The 26,134-nt window shown below is 44.3% G+C and overlaps 3 protein-coding genes across 3 annotated transcripts; 1 reads left to right on the top strand and 2 right to left on the bottom strand.

Annotated features, from left to right (window-relative positions):
* Positions 1 to 1,708: 1,708 nt before the first annotated feature.
* On the bottom strand, positions 1,709 to 6,172 carry LOC145861689 (uncharacterized). The gene is made up of 4 exons (XM_082964540.1): positions 5,702 to 6,172; positions 3,851 to 5,580; positions 3,158 to 3,570; positions 1,709 to 2,363 (listed from the first exon to the last, which is right to left on the bottom strand). The coding sequence occupies exons 1-4, from the start codon at positions 5,892 to 5,894 to the stop codon at positions 1,709 to 1,711; spliced, it is 2,991 nt and encodes a 996-aa protein (XP_082820666.1). The 5' UTR covers positions 5,895 to 6,172.
* Positions 6,173 to 7,055: 883 nt separating this feature from the next.
* Positions 7,056 to 20,916, top strand: LOC106577292 (uncharacterized). Its single transcript, XM_082964541.1, has 8 exons — positions 7,056 to 7,124; positions 8,441 to 8,585; positions 9,484 to 9,941; positions 15,216 to 15,379; positions 15,899 to 16,086; positions 17,739 to 17,799; positions 18,039 to 18,327; positions 18,528 to 20,916. Exons 1-8 carry the CDS (start codon positions 7,056 to 7,058, stop codon positions 19,431 to 19,433), a joined length of 2,280 nt encoding a protein of 759 aa, XP_082820667.1. The 3' UTR covers positions 19,434 to 20,916.
* LOC145861741 (uncharacterized) lies at positions 20,373 to 25,746 on the bottom strand. Its single transcript, XM_082964946.1, has 4 exons — positions 25,276 to 25,746; positions 23,425 to 25,154; positions 22,733 to 23,144; positions 20,373 to 21,952 (listed from the first exon to the last, which is right to left on the bottom strand). The coding sequence occupies exons 1-4, from the start codon at positions 25,466 to 25,468 to the stop codon at positions 21,309 to 21,311; spliced, it is 2,979 nt and encodes a 992-aa protein (XP_082821072.1). The 5' UTR covers positions 25,469 to 25,746; the 3' UTR covers positions 20,373 to 21,308.
* Positions 25,747 to 26,134: the final 388 nt, after the last annotated feature.

A 26,134-nucleotide genomic window follows, 5' to 3' on the forward strand; every position in this document is an offset into this window, starting at 1 on the left:
TTTTTCCCCACCCATCTACACACAATACCCCATAATGACAAAGTGGAAACATGTTTTTAGAAATATTTGCACATTTATTGAAAATGAAATATCTAATCTAATTTGTAAAATAAAAACTAAAAAACGAATTCCACTTTGACATGATGAGATATTGTGTGTAGGTCAGTGACAAATCTCAATTGAATCTATTTTAAATTCAGGCTGTAACACAAAATGTGGAAAAACGTAAAGGGGTGCGAATACCTTCTGAAGGCTCTGTCTCTATTAATGTAACAGAGTTGAGTTAATACATGACAGATCATTATATGACAGTGGTTTCATACATAAACTAGATGTTTTGGAGATATGAGACTGTATTTGTGTGTTATAATAATGGTACTAATCATGTTTCGATAAACTGTCTTGAATTTCCATTTTTGAATGAAGCCCTTGTTTTGATTGTGGCAATGTCTTTTTCCACTATTCTCAGGTGTATGACAATGCATCCACGAGAAAACAAACCATTCTAAAACACACAAAAGTAGTCTGTCTGTTGTGGAAAGTAAAACGAATCAATTTAGGGTAACATTGGCACATATTGTAAGGCTATCTCCCTAATTCGACACCAAATGAAGTTGTCGAGTAATGTGACATACACCAGACATTAAATTGGGATGTATGATATATATATTGGTATCTCTATAATGGCAAAATGACTGAGTCCTGCCCAATTCTATCATAAAAGTGACCATGTAGGAAGCAGTATTTAGCTCTATCAATAATGATGATGATGATCATTAATAGTAACTTTAATAAAGCCCAACTGGGGTTGCAAAATTCTGATAGCTTTCCCAAAACTCACAGCTATTCTGGAAATCCTGGATAAAGGATTCTGGATTTCATGCTTAATCCCTTCTGATTCTGTGAATATTTCAACCAGGATTTCTGAAAAACCTGTGAATTTTGCTAACCTTAGCCCAACACTAGGTTGGTCAGCGAGCTAAGGAAAACAGTTTAATGTAGTAGTTGTAGTAAATGGTTTTAGCCAGGTAACATTTCATTGATCATGTCCTTAGAAGCAGACCTGCAACTGGAAAGTCACTGTTTTCAATCCCAAGTCTGAATGGAACAATTCTGGTAGGCTTTTGGGTATCCTCCTGCTGTTGTGTCCTTGAGCAAGACACAGAACCACTAAACTGCTCCAGGGACGCTTCAGTAACTGTCTGTTTCTCAGGGGTTGAAAAACAAGTTTAAAAAAGGGGCCATTTTATGTTGTTTCTGTCTGTAGAAAGATTGTATTCAATATTTAAATAATAAAATGTTTGATTCTTCCATTCTCTTAATGTTGGAGTATAATTTGACTTGCAGTATTTAAGTAATATCTAATTCAATATAAGTGAGGAAGATAATATTGTCCAACCCATTAGTTATCTAACAGCACCCCGACATTCCATGTCTTGAAATATGCATATTGACAGATTAAAAGTAAACTTACATTGTAAAACTTCTGACAGACAGATTTCTAACTTGGCCCATAACTTCTGAACTTTATAGCACACCCGGAAGGCACCAATTACTGAGTCAAAGAACAATAACATTTTGTTTGGCTAAGGTGTTGGGTTGCCAGTCTCTGGACCTGAGTTTGAGTCCCGGTCAGGGCTGCTGCCCCCTGAATTCCCTGCAGTACTCTGTCTCCGTTTGATTCTGTTATGTACATAGAGTTTAATGCCTAACCGGTTTCTGTGTTTGAGCGCCACAGGTTCTGACTGGAGGCATTTGAGGCAGTCCCTCTTTCCAGGAACTCGGCTACTCTTTCCAGGAACGGCATCATGTGTTTCTCTACTGCTGCTACCTCATCAATGATCCACTTTAATCTCACAGCGTTTCTTCGGGTCGGCTGGGTGCCTGTGCGACGGCTCGGCTGGGTGCCTGTGCGACGGCTCGGCTGGGTGCCTGTGCGACGGCTCGGCTGGGCGCCCTGTGCGACGGCTCGGGCTGGGCGCCTGTGCGACCGGCTCGGCCTGGGCGCCTGTGCGACGGCTCGGCTGGGCGCCTGTGCGACGGGTCGGCTGGGCGCCTGTGCGACGGGTCGGCTGGGCGCCTGTGCGACGGGTCGGCTGGGGCGCCTGTGCGACGGGTCGGCTGGGCGCCTGTGCGACCGGGTCGGCTGGGCGCCTGTGAGACGGGTCGGCTGGGCGCGTGTGCGACGGGTCGGCTGGGCGCGTGTGAGACGGGTCGGCTGGGCGCGTGTGAGACGGGGTCGGCTGGGCACGTGTCGCGACGGGTCGGCTGGCCGGGTGCAACTGCGACAGGGGATCGGCTGGGTGCGTGTGCACACGGGTCGGCTGGCCGGGGTGCCTGTGTGACAGGGGTTGGCTGGGGACCTGTGTCTGTGTAGAAAAGATTGCAAAAATAACAGAAAGAAAAGAAAGAATAGGTCAAATAAACATGACCATTTCCAGGCCAATTACCTGTATAAAAAATCCAATATTATTAGGTATATACAAGGGTACATAACAAACCATCCCACTTGGAGAGCTAGCCTGACCTACAAGGTGTAACAAAACCATCCACTTGGAGAGCTAGCCTGACCTACAAGGTGTAACAAACCATCCACTTGGAGAGCTAGCCTGACCTACAAGGTGTAACAAACCATCCACTTGGAGAGCTAGCCTGACCTACAAGGTATAACAAACCATCCACTTGGAGAGCTAGCCTGACCTACAAGGTGTAACAAACCATCCACTTGGAGAGCTAGCCTGACCTACAAGGTGTAACAAACCATCCACTTGGAGAGCTAGCCTGACCTACAAGGTGTAACAAACCATCCACTTGGAGAGCTAGCCTGACCTACAAGGTGTAACAAACCATCCACTTGGAGAGCTAGCCTGACCTACAAGGTGTAACAAACCATCCACTTGGAGAGCTAGCCTGACCTACAAGGATGTAACAAACCATCCACTTGGAGAGCTAGCCTGACCTACAAGGTGTGACATTTGAGTTCATACCACAAACTATCTTCCAAAGACCTGTGCTGACGTAATCGGGTTGAGGACACAACTTAAACGCCATTGCTGACTGAATTCTCATCTTTTGTCCAGGTTTTGGTTCTCTTCAGCATTGGGGTTCAGAGGGCAGTATCTGACATGCTTCCATAGTGACTTTTGAATGTACAGACCTTGACAGTGCATGCAGTGGGTGTAATCTGGAGTGGATCCTGGCACTTTGGGATGGGAACAGGAGGCCATCTCTCCACTCCCAACGTCTTGCTACCGCAACACTATGCACCCTCTGACATATCCTCTTAGCTGGATTATGAGACCCAGAGTCTGTTTGGATGTTCATGTCTTTGTTGCCGTCTGAAGGGCTGATCTCAGTCCCCGGGTTGTTTTCATCACATAAGTTAGACAAATCAGATGGTTCATTCAGCACACCACTAGAATGGCATGTTCTCTTTGCTGGTTTACGTGCCTCAGAGTCTTCTTTAGTGCAGGAGCTACTGTCTGAAGAGTTGCTGTCTGTAACTGAGATGTTTTCGTCACTCCAGTTACAGAAATTAGATGCTTTATTTGATTCCACATTACTAGAATCCTAAGGGGGAAACAAAAAGGAAAGATTAATGTAATATGAAAACTCACGGACAGCAGAGATCCCCGTTTTGGAACTTGGATATGGTCATAGAGTTCAGCATTTTAAACAATGTATATCCTTTATATTTAAATTACTTTACATTTATTCATGTTTATATTTTTCAGTATTCATTTTCTGCTATTGCTTTCAAAATCTCATGTAGTCTCTGGAATTAAATGCTGCTTTTTTTTGTGCTGAGTGCCTTTGAACATGTTTAATAATAAATTAAATATAATCTTACTTGTTCTGAAGAAGTGCTGGGACTCTGATGAACTTTACCATTTTCACTCTGAGCTGCAGAACATTCTGGATTTACTGCAGAGATGAGCTGAGAGTCCCTGGTTGGTTCTGATACTCTGCTGTCAGATTCCAGCTGCTGTTCCTCCTGATTCGTCCAGAGTTCCTCTTGTTTTGTGGGCTCTGGGTCCTCCAGACCCAGCCTGGGGCTTCTCTCCTGCTGCTCTGGGGGAACCTCCTCTTTAGAGACAGGGAGAGAGGGCTGCTGGGAGTCTGGAGAGAAGGGAGGGGGAATGGGTCTCTCCATCCCATCAACATGTTCTTCTATGTTTTCTACCTGGGCTTCAGAACAGTCTGGATTTGCTACAGAGTGTGTTGGTTCTGATAGCCCAATGTGAAGCTGCTCTTCCTCCTGCCTGGTCCTGAATTCCTCCCATTTGTCTTTAACCTTTTTGGGCTCTGGATCCTCCTGCTGCAGACTGGGGCTCCTCTCTTGCTGCTCAGGGGGAACCTCCTCTTCAAAGCCAGGGAGTTCTGGAGGGTAGGAAGGTAGAATGGGTCTCTCCAGCACATCAACGTATTCTTCTGTCTTTTCACTCTGAGCTGCAGAACAGTCTGGATTTGCTACAGACGTTGGTTCTAAAACTCTGCAGAGGCTGGTTGGTTCTAAAACTCTGCAGAGGCTGGTTGGTTCTGATACTCTGCAGAGGCTGGTTGGTTCTAAAACTCTGCAAAGGCTGGTTGGTTCTAAAACTCTGCAAAGGCTGATTGGTTCTGATACTCTGCAGAGGCTGGTTGGTTCTAAAACTCTGATTTTAGACTCCAGACCTTGAGGCTGGTCTTCCCCCTGACTGGTCCTGAGGTCCTCCTGTTCCTCTTTAATCTGTGTGGGCTCTGGGTCCTCCTGTCCCAGACTGGGGCTACTCTCCTGCTCACAGTGCTGCTGCTCAGGGGGAACGGCCCCTTCGGAGACAGGAAGAGAGAGCTGCTGGGAGTCTGGAGGGAAGAAAAGGAGAATAAGCATCTCCACTGCCTCATCAACACATACTCTGTTTTCACCCAGAGCTGCAGAACATTCTGGATTTACTGCAGAGATGAGCTGAGAGTCCCTGGTTGGTTCTGATACTCTGCTGTCAGATTCCAGCTGCTGTTCCTCCTGATTCGTCCAGAGTTCCTCTTGTTTTGTGGGCTCTGGGTCCTCCAGACCCAGCCTGGGGCTTCTCTCCTGCTGCTCTGGGGGAACCTCCTCTTTAGAGACAGGGAGAGAGGGCTGCTGGGAGTCTGGAGAGAAGGGAGGGGGAATGGGTCTCTCCATCCCATCAACATGTTCTTCTATGTTTTCTACCTGGGCTTCAGAGAGGAGCTGAGAGTCCCTGGTTGGTTCTGATACTCTGTAGTCCTCTCCATCAGGTTCTGTTTTGATCTGTTCAGTTGTGTTGGTGGGTTGAGAGTCTCTCTCTCTGTTCTCCAAGGTTTGGTCAAGATGTGAGGGCAGAGATGGGTCCTGTTCATAGTCACTTTTCACACAGGCAGGGATCAAGAGGTCTTTGGTATCAGGTTCCAGCCCTTGAGGCTGCTCTTCCTCTTGACTGGTCCTGAGGTCCTCCTGTTCCCCTTTAATCTGTGTGGGCTCTGGGTCCTCCTGCCCCAGACTGGGGCTACTCTCCTCCTCACAGTGCTGCTGCTCAGGGGGAACGGCCTCTTCGGAGACCAGAAGAGAGAGCTGCTGGGAGTCTGGCGGGAGGGGAAAGAAAACCCATAATGATTACATTTGTATAAGTATTTGATCAATAAGTGTTGCCCACAGTAACTATATGATTCGTGCATTTTGAGGTGTCATTATATAATTGCAAACCTTCGCGCTGTAACTTGATTTCGGAGCTGAAAACCAAATCCAACAGGCTCTGTAGACGTTTGTTCTCCTCATTTGAACGGGAGATTTCTTCCTGGTACTCGCCTAAATGTTGTTCAAGTACAACGGATATCTCCATAGCTACCGCTGTTAATCGTTCGGTAAGAAACACATTCAAGAACTGTAATCGTGACATTTTATATTCACGACGTAAACAAACCAAAGCACTAGCCGTTCACGTTCTGCCTCTTCTTCTTCTATATTGTTTTATGGCATTTGGTACACAATTTAAATGGTGTACTATCACCACCTACTGGAAGTAAATATGCCTCCAACTTCAAAACCTTTCTTTCACACGGTGTGACAAATTCGTTTACATTTTATTCCCCAGTATTCGTTAACCTCAGTGGATCGTCCATACGGGGTTGATGGGTTACTGCAGGTAGCTAGCTTTCTACAACATCTAAAAAAGAGCACAGGAAGCGTACTTCTAGTAGGTGACGGAAGTGCAACATTGAAGTTTGGTTCCAAAACACCAAACAATAATAAAAAGAAGAAGCAAAATCATTGGCCACTTTAATAAATAGATCACAAGTCTCTTTAATAATGCCACTTTAATAATGTTTACCTATCTTACATCACTCATCTCATATGTATATACTGTATTTTATACCATCTATTGCATCTTGCCTATGCCGCTCGGTCATCACTCATCCATATATTTATATGTTCTTATTACACCCCTTTACTTAGATTTGTGTGTATAAGGTAGTTGTTGTGGAATTGTTAGATTACTTGTTAGATATTACTGCACTGTCGGAACTAGAAGCACAAGCATTCCTCTACACTCGCAATAACATCTGCGAACCATGTGTATGTGACCAATAACATTTGATTTGATTAAGTGTTGAGGAGGAGCAGTTGAAATTGAAGATCCCCAGTGTCTGTGACGACTGCCGTTTGATGAGACGTAGATCCGGTGGGAAAACGAAGAATGATGTGTCATGCTGAGTTTTGATGCAGAGTCGTCACCAGGAGGGCCGGTCCTTGCCGTTCTGCTGCCATTGGCGAGAACATAAAATGCCGTCTAAAATATGTATTTTGAAGACGTTGAAGTTCAGAATGAAAGGGGAAAATGTATTTTCCAGGACAGTGAAAAGGCATCTTTTCTGGACATTGAAATCAGGCTCATGTTCAAATCAGGCTCATTTTTGGCTATGAATGAAAGTTGAAAATAAGTAATTTATAGACGTCTATGTTTTGGCCAAATCAAGGCTTCTCTAGACCGGACAAAATCTGGACCAAAGAAAGATGTCTATGAATGGTTCAGATTTGTTCCAGACCGGACCAAAAACCAATGTCCGTGGAACTGAAGGCCGGTCCGGGAACAGCACCAAAAAAAGACATCCAGAAGGTGTCGACGTCGGTCCGTGCTTACTGGGGTGTAGCCTACAGTGTTGCCTAAAATGTAATGTTATGAATGCCCATCTATGTGGTAAGCCAATCATTTGCAAAACATCAAAAAGTCCGGACAGGACCAAAAAAAGATGTCCAAAATGTGTCGGTTTGTGCTTACTGGGGTGTAGCCCACCATGACGGCCTGCAATGGAATTTTATGAATGCCCTTCGATGTGGTAGGCCCACCGTTTTGTAAAACAGGCCATTGCGTTGGCTTTATTAGTCCTGTTTCCTGTGGCTAATACATTTGGCTATTTAAACTCTGAATATCAGCTACCCAACTTTATCAGGAGTTTTAGGAGCCTATTGCAATGTGTTTACACAGCGAGAAATGCAGAAGTATTTTATTTTTCGCTATGATCAGCTTGTCAAAAATGTACAGATACAAACTTGAAACCACTGATCATGACAATGGGATGAAACTCCTGGACAACGGTTGTGATTGTCCATTCCATATTGTCCATTTTACATTGACCTGTCCTGTTTTTAGGATATGTTGTTTGTTAACATGACAGTGCATTTTGTATTTGATTGAGCTCTATTTGGGTTAGGCTATTTGATCGGAGAAACCTGTATGATGTGAAAAGTTGTGGGGGTGATCATGGGGCTGGAGATGGGAGATGTCTGGTGAGAGAATGGCAGATTGAGGTTGCCTTAGTTACAGTAGTACAGGAAGTGTCTATGCTGAAGCAGGGAAGAGAGTGGTAGAGGAACATGGGGGGATTCCTGTGAATCGGCAGAGATCAAGAGACCGTGATGGGAAGAAAATTTGCTTGTAAGGTTGGCTTTTTAGCATTTATAGCGGTGGTTGTCAATTGTACTACAGAAATGAATTGAAAGTCACAGAAAATAGAGATTGTGGTGGCAGTGGTAGAGAAGTACTTGGGATTGCGAGGATGTACTGCAGAACAGCTGCAGGGGGAGAGCTAGGGTTATGTCTTCTCAACACATTGGTTTAGAGTTGGACTAGATAGGGTTCAATAGTGGAATGGGTGGCAATTTCCCTTTTTCCCAATATTGTATTATTGTATCAAAGAATGTAATGTAGGTAGGCCGTGAATGGCGTCACACACCACTACAGTAGATGGCGGTGTATGCACCTTAAAGTTGGATGCAATCCGACAACCAATCCCAAAGAAGAAGAAGAAGACGAAGAAGAACTAAAACAGGAAGTGAATAGCTAGATCGTTGGTTTATTTTCCTCGTTGACATGTGGCTCTACAGACCCTAAAATTCCCAAATTACAGATGGAGTTGAATACGTTTCTTACGCAGCGATTAATAGCGGCTGCTGTGGAGATATCGTCTGTCTTTGAAAAAAAAGATAGTCGAGTACCAGGTAGAAATCTCCCGTTCGAAGGAGGAGAACAAACGTCTACAGAGGCTGTTGGATTTGGTTTTCCACCCGGAAATCAAGTTACATCGAGCAGGTTTGTAATAATAGTTACTGTGGGAAAATAATTATTCTCATTTAGTCATTCACACACACAGTTAGACTGCAGTATATTAACCCGTCTGTCTCCACACCCGGGGGACCCAAACAAGCATGTTTCCTGTAGTAACCTTGCAAAATCACCACTTCCATAAATATAGTTTTTTTTATTTTGGTGTTTTTTTATTCTATTAAATACATTGGAATGGTTAGGGTTCAATGTGAGTGAACCCTGCTGTGAGAGTCTATAGGACTGTATACATCTTTAAAATCTAAAAGCCTTTTATTGACCTGACAGTATCTCTATTCTAGCCACAGTGAGTCTGGGTTCTGTACTAACTCTCCACTCAGTCTCATCTGTTTAACTCAGTATGGAAATTATTTCACATAGTATTTCAACCCAGGTCTGAAGATCACACAGATCACTAGCCAGAGGGAACAACAAGCATCGTGTGTGTGTGTGTGTGTGTGTGTGTGTGTGTGTGTGTGTGTGTGTGTGTGTGTGTGTCATGCGCCTCAGCAGGGTGATAGAAACATCCTTTTTCCAGGGATACAGTATCTTCAACCTATCACCCCCATTTCTTTTTTTTTATTCTCGTGTATTACATTTTATATGACCAGTATAACTGCATCAGAGGAGGCTGGTGGGAGGAGTTTTAGGAGGATGGGCTTATTGTAATGGCTGGAATGGAATAAATGGAACAGTATTAATCATATAGAATCCACGTTGGACTCAGTTCCGTTGATTGCTCCTATAGCACCTCACACCAGCCTCTGAACTGCATTGTTAAGGAAGAGCTTGCAGTCAGGCGTTTCGCGGTACTGTTTACACCTGCTGTATCCTGCTGTACGTGAATAAACTCTGATTTGATTTGTTTTCCTTTTCTTCCCTCCAGACTCCCAGCAGCTCTCTCTTCCGGTCTCCGAAGAGGCCGTTCCCCCTGAGCAGCAGCACTGTGAGGAGGAGAGTAGCCCCAGTCTGGGGCAGGAGGACCCAGAGCCCACACAGATTAAAGGGGAACAGGAGGACCTCAGGACCAGTCAAGAGGAAGAGCAGCCTCAAGGGCTGGAACCTGATACCAAAGACCTCTTGATCCCTGCCTGTGTGAAAAGTGACTATGAACAGGACCCATCTCTGCCCTCACATCTTGACCAAACCTTGGAGAACAGAGAGAGAGACTCTCAACCCACCAACACAACTGAACAGATCAAAACAGAACCTGATGGAGAGGACTACAGAGTATCAGAACCAACCAGGGACTCTCAGCTCCTCTCTGCAGTAAATCCAGAATGTTCTGCAGCTCAGAGTGAAAATGGTAAAGTTCATCAGAGTCCCAGCACTTCTTCAGAACAAGTAAGATTATATTTAATTTAATGTATTAGTAAACATGTAGAACAGCACAAAAAGGCAGCATTTAATTGTAGAGAAAACAGCCAAGTGATTACATGAGATTTTGAAAGCAATTTCCTTACAGAAAATGAATACAAAAAAAAAAATATGAACATGAATATATACATTTTAAAGTACATTTTAAATATAAAGTATATGGACAATTCCAGCGTTATGGACATTACATTTGCAAGCAAAATCCCAAGCAAAATCTCAACCAAATAGAATGTGTGTCTATAGTACTCCTTGGGTGAACCAAAAACAGCACACTTCTAAATACTGTCAAGTTGGAGAAAGTCATTAAATGTATGTCAAACAAAAATCAATGATTGCAAAGTGAAACAAACCATACAACTCTATGCACAAGGACTACTTTTGTAGATGCAAATTCTGGTATCAGAATGACGGCACCAACGGCACAAACCGTCATTCTGTTACCAAACGTTTTATCTGTACTGGTCTTCCAGTAAATGTGTTTTTGTAAAACATTCTGTGGAAATTGTTCAAGGTTGTCCTTGTGCATACAGTAGTTGTATGGTTTGTTTAACCTTGCAATCATTGTTTTTTGTTTGACATGCACTATATATACAAAGTATGTGGACACCCCTTTAAATTAGTGGCTTCGGCTATTTCAGCTAAACCCGTTGCTGACAGGTGTGTAAAATCGAGCACACTGCCATGCAATCTCCATAGACAAACATTGGCAGTAGAATGGCCTTACTGAAGAGCTTAGTGACTTTCAACGTGGCGCCGTCATAGGATGCCACATTTACAACAAGTCAGTTGGTCAAATTTGTGCCCTGCTACAGCTGCCCGGTCAACTGTAAGTGCTGTTATTGTGAAGTGGAAACGTCAAGGAGTAACAACGGCTCAGCCGCGAAGTGGTAGGCCACACAAGTTCACAGAGCAGGACCGCCAAGTGCTGAAGCGCGTAGAGCTTAAAAATCATCTGTCCTCGGTTGCAACACTCACTACCAAGTTCCAAACTGCCTCTGGAAGCAACGTCAGCACAATTAACTGTTCGTCGGAGCTTCATTTAAATGAGTCTCCACGGCCGAGCAGCTGCACACAAGCCTAAGATCACCATGTGGTGTAAAGTTCGCCACCATTGGACTCTGGAGCAGTGGAAACACGTTCTCTGGAGTGATGAATCACGCCTCACCATCTGGAAGTCCGATGGACAAATCTGGGTTTGACGGATGACCGGAGAACGCTACCTGTCCGAATGCATAGTGCCAACTGTAAAGTTTGCTGAAGGAAGAATAATGGTCTGGGGCTGTTTTTCATGGTTCAGGCTAGGCCCCTTAGTTCCAGAGAAGGGAAATCTTAATGCTACAGCATACATTGACATTCTAGACGATTCTGTGCTTCCAACTTTGTGGAAACAGTTTGGGAAAGGCCCTTTCCTGTTTCAACATGACAATACCCCCGTGCACAAAGCGAAGTCCATACAGAAATGGTTTGTCGAGATTGGCGTGGAAGAACTTGACTGGCCTGCACAGAGCCCTGACCTCAACCCCATCAAACACCTTTTGGATGAAATGGAATGCCGACTGCAAGCCAGGCCTAATCTCCCAATATCAGTGCCCGACCTCACTCATGCTCTTGTGGCTGAATGGAAGCAAGTCCCTGCGGGCAATGTTCCAACATCTAGTGGAAAGCCTTCCCAGAAGAGTGGAGGCTGTTATAGCAGAAAAGGGGGGGACCAACTCCATATTAATGCTCAGGATTTTGGAATGAGATGTTTGACGAGCAGGTGTCCACATACTTCTGGTCATGTAGTGTACATTTTAATGTGAAAAATCTGAGTCTCATTCCCACGGAATGGCCCACGTACAGTGCATTGGTAAAGAATTCATACCCCTTTTTCCACATTTTGTTACGTTACAGCCTTATTCTAAAATGGATTAAATAGTTTTTTCCCCCCTCATCAATCAATACACAATACCCCATAATGACAAAGCAAAAGCAGGTTTTTATAAATTTGCACATTCACATATACACAAGTATTCAGTCCTTTTACGCAGTACTTTGTTGAAGCACCTTTGGCAGCGTTTACAACCTCGAGTCTTCTTGGGGATGATGCTACAAGCTTGGCACACCTGTATTTGGGGAGTTTCTCCCATTCTTCTCTGCAGATCCTCTCAAGCTCTGTCGCATTGGATGGGTAGCGTCGCTGTACAGCTATTTTCAGGTCTGTCCTGAGATGTTCAATTCCGGGCTCTGGCTGGGCAACTCAAGGACATTCAGAGACTTGTCCCGAAGCCACTCCTGCGTTGTTGTCCTGTTGGAAGGTGAACCTTCGTCCCAGTCTGAGGTCCTGAGTGCTCTGGACCAAGTTTTCATCAAGGATCTCTCTGTACTTTGCTCTGTTCATCTTTCCTTCAATCTTGACTAGTCTTCCAGTCCCTGCCACCACCATGCGTCACCGTAGGGATGGTGCCAGGTTTCCTCCAGATGTGACGCTTGGCATTCAGGCTAAAGAGTTCAATCTTGGTTTCATCAGACCAGAAAATGTTGTTTCTCATGGTCTGAGAGTCTAGGTGTCTTTTGGCAAACTCCAAGTGGCTGTCATGTGCTTTTTACTGAGGAGTGGCTTCTGTCTGGCCACTCTACCATAAAGACCTGATTGGTGGAGTGCTGTAGAGATGGTTGTCCTTCTGGAAGGTTCTCCCATCTCCACAGAGGAGCTCTGTCAGAGTGACCATCGGGTTCTTTGTCACCTCCCTGACCAAGGCCCTTCTCCCCCGATTGCTCAGTTTGGCCGGGCGGACAGCTCTAGGAAGAGTCTTAGTGGTTCCAAACTTCTTCCATTTAAGAATGATGGAGGCCACTGTGTTCTTGGGAACCTTCAATGCTGCAGAAATGTTTTGGTACCATTCCCCAGATCTCTGCCTCAACGCAATCCTGTCTCTGAGCTCTACGGACAATTCCTTCGACCTCATGGCTTGGTTTTTGCTCTGACAATTTCGAGTCTCATAGCAAAGGGTCTGAATACTTATGTAAATAAGGTATGTTTCTTTTTTTTTATACATTTGCTAAAATTTCTAAACCTGTTTTTGCTTTGTCATTATGGGGTATTGTGTGTAGATTGATGAGGGGGAAAAAGTATTTTACAAATTTTAGAATAAGGCTGTAATGTTAAAAAAAGGGGAAAAATTCAAGGGGTCAGAATTTATTTATAGATTTTTTTTTTAACCTTTTTTTTAACTAGGCAAGTCAGTTAAGAACAAATTCTTATTTTCAATAACGGCCTAGGAATAGTGGGTTAACTGCCAGAACGACAGATTTGTACCTTGTCAGCGCGGGGATTTGAACTTTCGATTACTAGCCCAACGCTCTAACCACTAGGCTACCCTGCCACCCTCTTTCCGAATGCACTGTACATTGTTTAACATGATAACTCTACGAACATATCTACGTTCCAAAATGGGATCTCTGCTGTCCGTGAGTTTTCATATTACATTAATCTTTCCTTTTTGTTTCCCCCTTAGGATTCTAGTAATGTGGAATCAAATAAAGCATCTAATTTCTGTAACTGGAGTGACGAAAACATCTCAGTTACAGACAGCAACTCTTCAGACAGTAGCTCCTGCACTAAAGAAGACTCTGAGGCACGTAAACCAGCAAAGAGAACATGCCATTCTAGTGGTGTGCTGAATGAACCATCTGATTTGTCTAACTTATGTGATGAAAACAACCCGGGGACTGAGATCAGCCCTTCAGACGGCAACAAAGACATGAACATCCAAACAGACTCTGGGTCTCATAATCCAGCTAAGAGGATATGTCAGAGGGTGCATAGTGTTGCGGTAGCAAGACGTGGGAGTGGAGAGATGGCCTCCTGTTCCCATCCCAAAGTGCCAGGATCCACTCCAGATTACACCCACTGCATGCACTGTCAAGGTCTGTACATTCAAAAGTCACTATGGAAGCATGTCAGATACTGCCCTCTGAACCCCAATGCTGAAGAACCAAAACCTGGACAAAAGATGAGGATTCAGTCAGCAATGCCGTTTAAGTTGTGTCCTCAACCCGATTACGTCAGCACAGGTCTTTGGAAGATAGTTTGTGGTATGAACTCAAATGTCACACCTTGTAGGTCAGGCTAGCTCTCCAAGTGGATGGTTTGTTACACCTTGTAGGTCAGGCTAGCTCTCCAAGTGGATGGTTTGTTACACCTTGTAGGTCAGGCTAGCTCTCCAAGTGGATGGTTTGTTACACCTTGTAGGTCAGGCTAGCTCTCCAAGTGGATGGTTTGTTACACCTTGTAGGTCAGGCTAGCTCTCCAAGTGGATGGTTTGTTACACCTTGTAGGTCAGGCTAGCTCTCCAAGTGGATGGTTTGTTACACCTTGTAGGTCAGGCTAGCTCTCCAAGTGGATGGTTTGTTATACCTTGTAGGTCAGGCTAGCTCTCCAAGTGGATGGTTTGTTATACCTTGTATATACCTAATAATATTGGATTTTTTATACAGGTAATTTGCCTGGAAATGGTCATGTTTATTTAACCTATTCATTTTTTCTGTCTTTCTCTGGTTGTTTCAGCTGCAAAATCGTCAACTCCTGTTGAGCCAAAAAGTGAAATCTAAAGATGTTACAGTAGTGTAAAAGAAGCGATGTGATTTGCATTGTGAAATGATTTTCCATTCTTTGCTGCCGTTTTTGCAATCTTTTAAGCAACCCAAACTTTAATGCTGTGGCCTGGCAATTTTTATCTTTACCTGATCCTTTCTAGCACGGTTCCAGCTACTATGGCTTGGCTTGGCTTGGTTTGGCTTGGTTTGGTTTGGTTTGGCTTGGTTATTTTGGCTTGGTTTGGCTTGGTTTGGTTTGGTTATTTTGGTTTGGCTTGGCTTGGTTTGGTTATTTTGGCTTGGTTTGGCTTGGTTTGGTTTGGTTTGGTTATTTTGGCTTGGTTTGGTTTGGTTATTTTGGCTTGGTTTGGTTTGGCTTGGTTATTTTGGCTTGGTTTGGTTATTTTGGCTTGGTTTGGCTTGGTTTGGTTTGGCTTGGTAGTGTGAAAAGGGTCAAAAGATTGTCTGAATCAAAAGGTTGGGATTCTATCCAATCAGTGTGCGCTTTGACATAGAAGGTCATTTCAGATTGAGCCAACAAATGCAGAGTTTACCATGAATGTGGTGTCCGGGACCGTGGGGACATTGTCTTTAAAAGGTGCATAACCAGGCGAACGGATTCAATCCTGGTCCTAAATGTGGGTGTTCCTCTTCCCCCACCAGGACTACTACCAGAGGCTGGAGCAGCTGCAGAGAACCCATCTGAGGAACATGGCTGAGCTGGAGAAGATGTATATCTGTAAAAGGTCAAAGGTCAACAAGAAGGACGATGAGGAGCACAAGTGTTTGGAGAGAGAGGGCAGAGACATACAGGATCTCCAGCCCAGGTCTGATATCATGGCTTTTAGTACTGTACCTTTTGAAATGGAATTTAGTTTTTAGTTAAGTAGTTGTAGGCTATGTAACCTTGTGCTACCTTTTTACAAGACAGGGGAAAATGAAGTGTTTATTATACTGAACCAAAATATAAATGCAACATGTAATGTGTTGATTCCATGTTTCATGAGCTGAGGGCTATGCCTTCCCAGGCCCACCCATGGCTGTGCCCCTGCCCAGTCATGTGAAATCCATAGATTAGCGCCTAATGAATTTATTTCACTTGACTGATTTCCTTATATGAACTGTTATTCAGTAAAATCTTTGAAATTGTTGCATTTATATTTTTGTCCAGAGTAGTATTTGGGGGAACAAAAACATCAGTGTTTGTTTTGTTGTGCTTTTGAAAACGGTATTTTAGTGTTTCACATCATAAGGAGGGCTTTAACCGTGATGCGCTTGATACTTTTTCCATGGTAGCAACAATGAAAGCTCATCTTAAATGGTACTCAATCTCTCCTATCTCTCAGTGTCGCGTCGGAAAGCCAGAGCTCTGGCTCTATGCCAGTGAGGCGACTGCAGAGAATCCTTTCAGACGAGGAGCTTAATAACTTCCACGAGGAGACGTCCAGTGACGTGTCTGACCAATCAGGAGACGGTGTTGGTGGAGACGGAGGAGAGGAGGATAACCATTATGAACTGCTGCTGGAAGAGAGAGGTCAGTGGGAAAAAGAGCCATAAACAGCATGTCATAAATATGTCCCCTGCTGTAACATAATATGCTAATCTTCTCCTACCGTTGTCAATATTTTTGTAAATAATTCAGCAAAACGTTCACTAAATGGAAATACAGTAAGTTTCTGACTTTATTGTGAAATCCTGGTCACGTTTAAAAAATAAATGTATGTACTGTGTATAAACAGTGCCTTCAGAAAGCATTCAAATCCCTTGACTCATTCCATATTTTGCTGTGTTACAGCCTGAATTCAAAATTGATTAAATAAAAAAAATCTTCACCCATCTACACACAATACCCCATAATGACAAAGTGAAAACATGTTTTTATAATATTTTCTTTTTACATTTATTGGAAATTAAATACAGAAATACAGTATCTCATTTAAATAAGTATTCACACCCCTGAGTCAATACATGTTAGAATCCCCTTTGCCAGCGGTCACACCTGTAAGTCTCTAAGAACTTTGCACACCTGGATTGTATAATGTCTTCTTGGTAAGCAACTCCAGTGTAGATTTGGTGTTGTGTTTTCGGTTATTGTCCTGCTGAAAGGTGAATTCATCTCCCAGTGTCTGGTGGAAAGCAGACTGAACCAGGTTTTCCACTAGGATTTTCCTGCGCTTATCTTCCTGTGCTTATTTCATTTATTTTTTTTTATCCTGAAAAACTTCCAATCCTTAATGATTACAAGCATACCCATAACATAATGCAGTCACCACTAGGCTTGAAAATATGGAGCAAAAAATATATGTGTTGTATTTGCCCCAAACATAAGACTTGTTGCAAACAGGATGCATGTTTTGGAATATTTTTTATTCTGTACAGGCTTCCTTCTTTTCACTCTGTCAATTAGGTTAGTATTGTGGAGTAACTACAATGCTGTTGATCCATCCTCAGTTATCTCCTATTACAGCCATTCATCTCTGTAACTGTTTTAAAGTCACCATTGGCCTCATGGTGAAATCCCTGAGAGGTTTCCATCCTCTCCGGCAACTGAGTTAGGAAGGACACCTGTATCGTTGTAGTGACTGGGTGTATTGATACAACATCCAAAGTGTTATTAATAACTTCACCATGCTTAAAGGATATTCAATGTCTGGTTTTGAATTTTTACCCATCTACCAATAGGTGCCCTTCTTTGTGAGGCATTGGGAAACTTCTCTGGTCTTTGTGGTTGAATCTGTGTTTAAAATTCACTGCTCGACTGTGGGACCTTACAGATAACTGTATGTGTGGGGTACAGAGATGATTAGTACCCCACACATCGCAGACAGTGAGTCCATGGAACTTATGTGAATTGTTAAGCACTCCTGAACTTATTTATGCATGCCATAACAAAGGGGTTGAATATTTATTGACTCAAGACATTTCTGCTTTTCATTTTAATGAATTAGTAAAAAATGTGAAAAAAACATAATTCCACTTTGACATTATGGGGTATTGTGTGTAGAACAGTGTCAAAAAAAAGCTGAACTCAATTTTAAATTCAGGCTGTTACACAAACAAAATGTGGAATAAGTAAAGGGGCGTGAATACTTTCTGAAGGCATTGTAGGTCTACACAAAATCACTCAATCCATCCATCAAGGTCACATTTTTAATAGTTCACTATTTTGTCTCTTTCTGATTGTAGATGACAGCCACAGCCCCAGGGCCTGGAGCAGGAAGGACAAACCCCTCAGGAACAGTCTCAGGTAAAGAGAGAGAATGTGACTTCCTCTGTGGTACTTTATACATTAAATTGTTTTTAACTGTATGAATTATTTTTTCAAAAATAATTAATGTGCTCAACTCTTATCCTCTTGCGTAAATACATGAAAGGGTGCTTGGAGCCAAAGGTCAATCACATCAAAAAATGAAACAAGGCATCAAAGCATTCACTAGAAGATATACGTTGCAATTGAAGCTTTGTTTTACTATTGTTCCCCCACAGGGACAGTCAGTCCTGCTGTCCAGAGAGTATGACCACCACCACCACCGCCCATAAGCAGCCATCCTCTACTTCACCATCTAGGAGCCAGCTCCAGATCCAGCTCCAGCTGAGAGGCTGCTGCCCCAAGAGCCAGGGCAGAAACCAGGGAGGAAACCTGAGCAAGACAGGGAGGAGAACCAGAGGAGAGAGCTATAGGGGGGATAGAGGTCCTGATAACTCCAGGGGGACTGTGACCGTCCCCAAGCCGTTCAGGATGATGATGAGGGAGGAGGAGAAGAAGAGGAGGAAGGTGAGGAGGTTTTGTTTAGTTGTATTGTTCCCTAAAGAGTCTTGAATTAATAATGTAACATAGCATTCCATAGGGAATGTACTGCGTGTCATAAATACACTATATGTATGCCAGACGTGCTGAGCAAATGTCCCTCTGGGTGTTTGGGTTAAAAGTACTATATACAACTAATGTAATATTGATGTATTATTGTTATTAAGGTCAGGACGCGTTCGGAGGTGGAGCTGGAGAACTTGCTGCTGCGCCGGGAGCTGGACGAGCTGAGGGAGTGCGGCATGAAGTTCAGGGCCTCGCCGGCGCCCGCCCACACTCGCCTGCCGCTCTACGATGTCATCAGCTGCCGCCTCAGCCAGCGACCCGGTTACAATCCCGGTAACCACGGAGTTAACTTTAGTAATTATCGGTATGTCTCGGTCAGCGGTGGCAACCAACGGGCCTCCTCCTGCTCACCCCAGAGACCGTTCAGCTTCCTGGAGAGAGAGAGGAGGAAGAGGGAGCAGAGGATTGAAGTGGAACTGGAGAACCTGGTGGCCAAAGAGAGGAGGGCATTCAAGGCCAGGCCGGTGCCCAGGTCTGTGTACTACAGCCACAGCGCCACCCACAGGCAGCAGAGCAAAGTGCAACAGCAGCTGACGAGTCAGAAGATGAAACTGAAGAATATGACCCACCAACACAGCACGCAATCTACACCAGGCTTGCGGGCCGAGGGTCCAGGAGAGAAGAGGGGGGACACAGAGGGGGGAGAGGACCAGGGCCTAATGCTTGTGGAGAAAGAGAAGAGTTTTCGCCTAAAAAAGGAGGGACTCCCGTCCTACAACAGCAATAGCTACTGGAGGTCTCAGAGCCGGAGCAGGCGTCCGTCAATCAAGATGGGGACGGGGGGACCTAGGAAGCAGCTTGAGCTCCAGATTGACATGGCGTCGGAGAGGAGGAAGGGGAAGGAGAGAGAGAGGGAGTTGTCTTACATCGACCCACTCTGCACCCCTGGCAGCCCCTACCTCTGTTCGTCTCTCGTCAGTCAGGAGGACCTCCCTATCCCAGCCAGCAAAACAGACTACATCAGCGTGTGTAAAAGCCGTGATCAAGTCGTCGAAAGTGTTCTGTAAAGGGTTCATTCATTTTGGTCTAAGTTAAGACCTGTATCATCTACCACTAAACATGTTAACTCCTGTCTCTCTGTGGAATAAGTCAAGTGGTATAAATGCCTTCAGAAAGCATTTATACCACTTGACTTATTCCACATTTTGTTGTGTAACATCCTGGATTAAATATGTTTTTCCCCACCCATCTACACACAATACCCCATAATGACAAAGTGGAAACATGTTTTTAGAAATATTTGCACATTTATTGAAAATGAAATATCTAATCTAATTTGTAAAATAAAAACTAAAAAACGAATTCCACTTTGACATGATGAGATATTGTGTGTAGGTCAGTGACAAATCTCAATTGAATCTATTTTAAATTCAGGCTGTAACACAAAATGTGGAAAAACGTAAAGGGGTGCGAATACCTTCTGAAGGCTCTGTCTCTATTAATGTAACAGATTTGAGTTAATACATGACAGATCATTATATGACAGTGGTTTCATACATAAACTAGATGTTTTGGAGATATGAGACTGTATTTGTGTGTTATAATAATGGTACTAATCATGTTTCGATAAACTGTCTTGAATTTCCATTTTTGAATGAAGCCCTTGTTTTGATTGTGGCAATGTCTTTTTCCACTATTCTCAGGTGTATGACAATGCATCCACGAGAAAACAAACCATTCTAAAACACACAAAAGTAGTCTGTCTGTTGTGGAAAGTAAAACGAATCAATTTAGGGTAACATTGGCACATATTGTAAGGCTATCTCCCTAATTCGACACCAAATGAAGTTGTCGAGTAATGTGACATACACCAGACATTAAATTGGGATGTATGATATATATATTGGTATCTCTATAATGGCAAAATGACTGAGTCCTGCCCAATTCTATCATAAAAGTGACCATGTAGGAAGCAGTATTTAGCTCTATCAATAATGATGATGATGATCATTAATAGTAACTTTAATAAAGCCCAACTGGGGTTGCAAAATTCTGATAGCTTTCCCAAAACTCACAGCTATTCTGGAAATCCTGGATAAAGGATTCTGGATTTCATGCTTAATCCCTTCTGATTCTGTGAATATTTCAACCAGGATTTCTGAAAAACCTGTGAATTTTGCTAACCTTAGCCCAACACTAGGTTGGTCAGCGAGCTAAGGAAAACAGTTTAATGTAGTAGTTGTAGTAAATGGTTTTAGCCAGGTAACATTTCATTGATCATGTCCTTAGAAGCAGACCTGCAACTGGAAAGTCACTGTTTTCAATCCCAAGTCTGAATGGAACAATTCTGGTAGGCTTTTGGGTATCCTCCTGCTGTTGTGTCCTTGAGCAAGACACAGAACCACTAAACTGCTCCAGGGACGCTTCAGTAACTGTCTGTTTCTCAGGGGTTGAAAAACAAGTTTAAAAAAGGGGCCATTTTATGTTGTTTCTGTCTGTAGAAAGATTGTATTCAATATTTAAATAATAAAATGTTTGATTCTTCCATTCTCTTAATGTTGGAGTATAATTTGACTTGCAGTATTTAAGTAATATCTAATTCAATATAAGTGAGGAAGATAATATTGTCCAACCCATTAGTTATCTAACAGCACCCCGACATTCCATGTCTTGAAATATGCATATTGACAGATTAAAAGTAAACTTACATTGTAAAACTTCTGACAGACAGATTTCTAACTTGGCCCATAACTTCTGAACTTTATAGCACACCCGGAAGGCACCAATTACTGAGTCAAAGAACAATAACATTTTGTTTGGCTAAGGTGTTGGGTTGCCAGTCTCTGGACCTGAGTTTGAGTCCCGGTCAGGGCTGCTGCCCCCTGAATTCCCTGCAGTACTCTGTCTCCGTTTGATTCTGTTATGTACATAGAGTTTAATGCCTAACCGGTTTCTGTGTTTGAGCGCCACAGGTTCTGACTGGAGGCATTTGAGGCAGTCCCTCTTTCCAGGAACTCGGCTACTCTTTCCAGGAACGGCATCATGTGTTTCTCTACTGCTGCTACCTCATCAATGATCCACTTTAATCTCACAGCGTTTCTTCGGGTCGGCTGGGTGCCTGTGCGACGGCTCGGCTGGGTGCCTGTGCGACGGCTCGGCTGGGTGCCTGTGCGACGGCTCGGCTGGGCGCCTGTGCGACGGCTCGGCTGGGCGCCTGTGCGACGGCTCGGCTGGGCGCCTGTGCGACGGCTCGGCTGGGCGCCTGTGCGACGGGTCGGCTGGGCGCCTGTGCGACGGGTCGGCTGGGCGCCTGTGCGACGGGTCGGCTGGGCGCCTGTGCGACGGGTCGGCTGGGCGCCTGTGCGACGGGTCGGCTGGGCGCCTGTGAGACGGGTCGGCTGGGCGCGTGTGCGACGGGTCGGCTGGGCGCGTGTGAGACGGGTCGGCTGGGCGCGTGTGAGACGGGTCGGCTGGGCACGTGTGCGACGGGTCGGCTGGCCGGGTGCAACTGCGACAGGGATCGGCTGGGTGCGTGTGCAACGGGTCGGCTGGCCGGGTGCCTGTGTGACAGGGGTTGGCTGGGGACCTGTTGAGAAAAGATTGCAAAAATAACAGAAAGAAAAGAAAGAATAGGTCAAATAAACATGACCATTTCCAGGCCAATTACCTGTATAAAAAATCCAATATTATTAGGTATATACAAGGTATAACAAACCATCCACTTGGAGAGCTAGCCTGACCTACAAGGTGTAACAAACCATCCACTTGGAGAGCTAGCCTGACCTACAAGGTGTAACAAACCATCCACTTGGAGAGCTAGCCTGACCTACAAGGTGTAACAAACCATCCACTTGGAGAGCTAGCCTGACCTACAAGGTATAACAAACCATCCACTTGGAGAGCTAGCCTGACCTACAAGGTGTAACAAACCATCCACTTGGAGAGCTAGCCTGACCTACAAGGTGTAACAAACCATCCACTTGGAGAGCTAGCCTGACCTACAAGGTGTAACAAACCATCCACTTGGAGAGCTAGCCTGACCTACAAGGTGTAACAAACCATCCACTTGGAGAGCTAGCCTGACCTACAAGGTGTAACAAACCATCCACTTGGAGAGCTAGCCTGACCTACAAGGTGTAACAAACCATCCACTTGGAGAGCTAGCCTGACCTACAAGGTGTGACATTTGAGTTCATACCACAAACTATCTTCCAAAGACCTGTGCTGACGTAATCGGGTTGAGGACACAACTTAAACGCCATTGCTGACTGAATTCTCATCTTTTGTCCAGGTTTTGGTTCTTCAGCATTGGGGTTCAGAGGGCAGTATCTGACATGCTTCCATAGTGACTTTTGAATGTACAGACCTTGACAGTGCATGCAGTGGGTGTAATCTGGAGTGGATCCTGGCACTTTGGGATGGGAACAGGAGGCCATCTCTCCACTCCCACGTCTTGCTACCGCAACACTATGCACCCTCTGACATATCCTCTTAGCTGGATTATGAGACCCAGAGTCTGTTTGGATGTTCATGTCTTTGTTGCCGTCTGAAGGGCTGATCTCAGTCCCCGGGTTGTTTTCATCACATAAGTTAGACAAATCAGATGGTTCATTCAGCACACCACTAGAATGGCATGTTCTCTTTGCTGGTTTACGTGCCTCAGAGTCTTCTTTAGTGCAGGAGCTACTGTCTGAAGAGTTGCTGTCTGTAACTGAGATGTTTTCGTCACTCCAGTTACAGAAATTAGATGCTTTATTTGATTCCACATTACTAGAATCCTAAGGGGGAAACAAAAAGGAAAGATTAATGTAATATGAAAACTCACGGACAGCAGAGATCCCCGTTTTGGAACTTGGATATGGTCATAGAGTTCAGCATTTTAAACAATGTATATCCTTTATATTTAAATTACTTTACATTTATTCATGTTTATATTTTTCAGTATTCATTTTCTGCTATTGCTTTCAAAATCTCATGTAGTCTCTGGAATTAAATGCTGCTTTTTTTTGTGCTGAGTGCCTTTGAACATGTTTAATAATAAATTAAATATAATCTTACTTGTTCTGAAGAAGTGCTGGGACTCTGATGAACTTTACCATTTTCACTCTGAGCTGCAGAACATTCTGGATTTACTGCAGAGATGAGCTGAGAGTCCCTGGTTGGTTCTGATACTCTGCTGTCAGATTCCAGCTGCTGTTCCTCCTGATTCGTCCAGAGTTCCTCTTGTTTTGTGGGCTCTGGGTCCTCCAGACCCAGCCTGGGGCTTCTCTCCTGCTGCTCTGGGGGAACCTCCTCTTTAGAGACAGGGAGAGAGGGCTGCTGGGAGTCTGGAGAGAAGGGAGGGGGAATGGGTCTCTCCATCCCATCAACATGTTCTTCTATGTTTTCTACCTGGGCTTCAGAACAGTCTGGATTTGCTACAGAGTGTGTTGGTTCTGATAGCCCAATGTGAAGCTGCTCTTCCTCCTGCCTGGTCCTGAATTCCTCCCATTTGTCTTTAACCTTTTTGGGCTCTGGATCCTCCTGCTGCAGACTGGGGCTCCTCTCTTGCTGCTCAGGGGGAACCTCCTCTTCAAAGCCAGGGAGTTCTGGAGGGTAGGAAGGTAGAATGGGTCTCTCCAGCACATCAACGTATTCTTCTGTCTTTTCACTCTGAGCTGCAGAACAGTCTGGATTTGCTACAGACGTTGGTTCTAAAACTCTGCAGAGGCTGGTTGGTTCTAAAACTCTGCAGAGGCTGGTTGGTTCTGATACTCTGCAGAGGCTGGTTGGTTCTAAAACTCTGCAAAGGCTGGTTGGTTCTAAAACTCTGCAAAGGCTGATTGGTTCTGATACTCTGCAGAGGCTGGTTGGTTCTAAAACTCTGATTTTAGACTCCAGACCTTGAGGCTGGTCTTCCCCCTGACTGGTCCTGAGGTCCTCCTGTTCCTCTTTAATCTGTGTGGGCTCTGGGTCCTCCTGTCCCAGACTGGGGCTACTCTCCTGCTCACAGTGCTGCTGCTCAGGGGGAACGGCCCCTTCGGAGACAGGAAGAGAGAGCTGCTGGGAGTCTGGAGGGAAGAAAAGGAGAATAAGCATCTCCACTGCCTCATCAACACATACTCTGTTTTCACCCAGAGCTGCAGAACATTCTGGATTTACTGCAGAGATGAGCTGAGAGTCCCTGGTTGGTTCTGATACTCTGCTGTCAGATTCCAGCTGCTGTTCCTCCTGATTCGTCCAGAGTTCCTCTTGTTTTGTGGGCTCTGGGTCCTCCAGACCCAGCCTGGGGCTTCTCTCCTGCTGCTCTGGGGGAACCTCCTCTTTAGAGACAGGGAGAGAGGGCTGCTGGGAGTCTGGAGAGAAGGGAGGGGGAATGGGTCTCTCCATCCCATCAACATGTTCTTCTATGTTTTCTACCTGGGCTTCAGAGAGGAGCTGAGAGTCCCTGGTTGGTTCTGATACTCTGTAGTCCTCTCCATCAGGTTCTGTTTTGATCTGTTCAGTTGTGTTGGTGGGTTGAGAGTCTCTCTCTCTGTTCTCCAAGGTTTGGTCAAGATGTGAGGGCAGAGATGGGTCCTGTTCATAGTCACTTTTCACACAGGCAGGGATCAAGAGGTCTTTGGTATCAGGTTCCAGCCCTTGAGGCTGCTCTTCCTCTTGACTGGTCCTGAGGTCCTCCTGTTCCCCTTTAATCTGTGTGGGCTCTGGGTCCTCCTGCCCCAGACTGGGGCTACTCTCCTCCTCACAGTGCTGCTGCTCAGGGGGAACGGCCTCTTCGGAGACCAGAAGAGAGAGCTGCTGGGAGTCTGGCGGGAGGGGAAAGAAAACCCATAATGATTACATTTGTATAAGTATTTGATCAATAAGTGTTGCCCACAGTAACTATATGATTCGTGCATTTTGAGGTGTCATTATATAATTGCAAACCTTCGCGCTGTAACTTGATTTCGGAGCTGAAAACCAAATCCAACAGGCTCTGTAGACGTTTGTTCTCCTCATTTGAACGGGAGATTTCTTCCTGGTACTCGCCTAAATGTTGTTCAAGTACAACGGATATCTCCATAGCTACCGCTGTTAATCGTTCGGTAAGAAACACATTCAAGAACTGTAATCGTGACATTTTATATTCACGACGTAAACAAACCAAAGCACTAGCCGTTCACGTTCTGCCTCTTCTTCTTCTATATTGTTTTATGGCATTTGGTACACAATTTAAATGGTGTACTATCACCACCTACTGGAAGTAAATATGCCTCCAACTTCAAAACCTTTCTTTCACACGGTGTGACAAATTCGTTTACATTTTATTCCCCAGTATTCGTTAACCTCAGTGGATCGTCCATACGGGGTTGATGGGTTACTGCAGGTAGCTAGCTTTCTACAACATCTAAAAAAGAGCACAGGAAGCGTACTTCTAGTAGGTGACGGAAGTGCAACATTGAAGTTTGGTTCCAAAACACCAAACAATAATAAAAAGAAGAAGCAAAATCATTGGCCACTTTAATAAATAGATCACAAGTCTCTTTAATAATGCCACTTTAATAATGTTTACCTATCTTACATCACTCATCTCATATGTATATACTGTATTTTATACCATCTATTGCATCTTGCCTATGCCGCTCGGTCATCACTCATCCATATATTTATATGTTCTTATTACACCCCTTTACTTAGATTTGTGTGTATAAGGTAGTTGTTGTGGAATTGTTAGATTACTTGTTAGATATTACTGCACTGTCGGAACTAGAAGCACAAGCATTCCTCTACACTCGCAATAACATCT

The sequence above is a fragment of the Salmo salar genome, chromosome 18 (genome assembly GCF_965601325.2).
Source record: "Salmo salar chromosome 18, fSalSal1, whole genome shotgun sequence".
NCBI classification, from domain to species: domain Eukaryota; kingdom Metazoa; phylum Chordata; class Actinopteri; order Salmoniformes; family Salmonidae; genus Salmo; species Salmo salar.

Bases quoted from the DNA above. Each gene is read 5' to 3' on its own strand.
- LOC145861689 (XM_082964540.1), bottom strand. From the start codon at position 5,894: ATGTCACGATTACAGTTCTTGAATGTGTTTCTTACCGAACGATTAACA. The intron at 5,581-5,701 runs GTTTGCAATTAT...CCCTCCCGCCAG, and splicing joins AATCAAGTTACAGCGCGAAG to ACTCCCAGCAGCTCTCTCTT. The intron at 3,571-3,850 runs GTAAGATTATAT...TTTCCCCCTTAG, and splicing joins CCAGCACTTCTTCAGAACAA to GATTCTAGTAATGTGGAATC.
- LOC106577292 (XM_082964541.1), top strand. From the start codon at position 7,056: ATGTCCGTGGAACTGAAGGCCGGTCCGGGAACAGCACCAAAAAAAGAC. The intron at 17,800-18,038 runs GTAAAGAGAGAG...GTTCCCCCACAG, and splicing joins CCCCTCAGGAACAGTCTCAG to GGACAGTCAGTCCTGCTGTC. The intron at 18,328-18,527 runs GTGAGGAGGTTT...ATTGTTATTAAG, and splicing joins AGGAGAAGAAGAGGAGGAAG to GTCAGGACGCGTTCGGAGGT.
- LOC145861741 (XM_082964946.1), bottom strand. From the start codon at position 25,468: ATGTCACGATTACAGTTCTTGAATGTGTTTCTTACCGAACGATTAACA. The intron at 23,145-23,424 runs GTAAGATTATAT...TTTCCCCCTTAG, and splicing joins CCAGCACTTCTTCAGAACAA to GATTCTAGTAATGTGGAATC. The intron at 21,953-22,732 runs GTCTGTACATTC...TTTTCTCAACAG, and splicing joins CCACTGCATGCACTGTCAAG to GTCCCCAGCCAACCCCTGTC.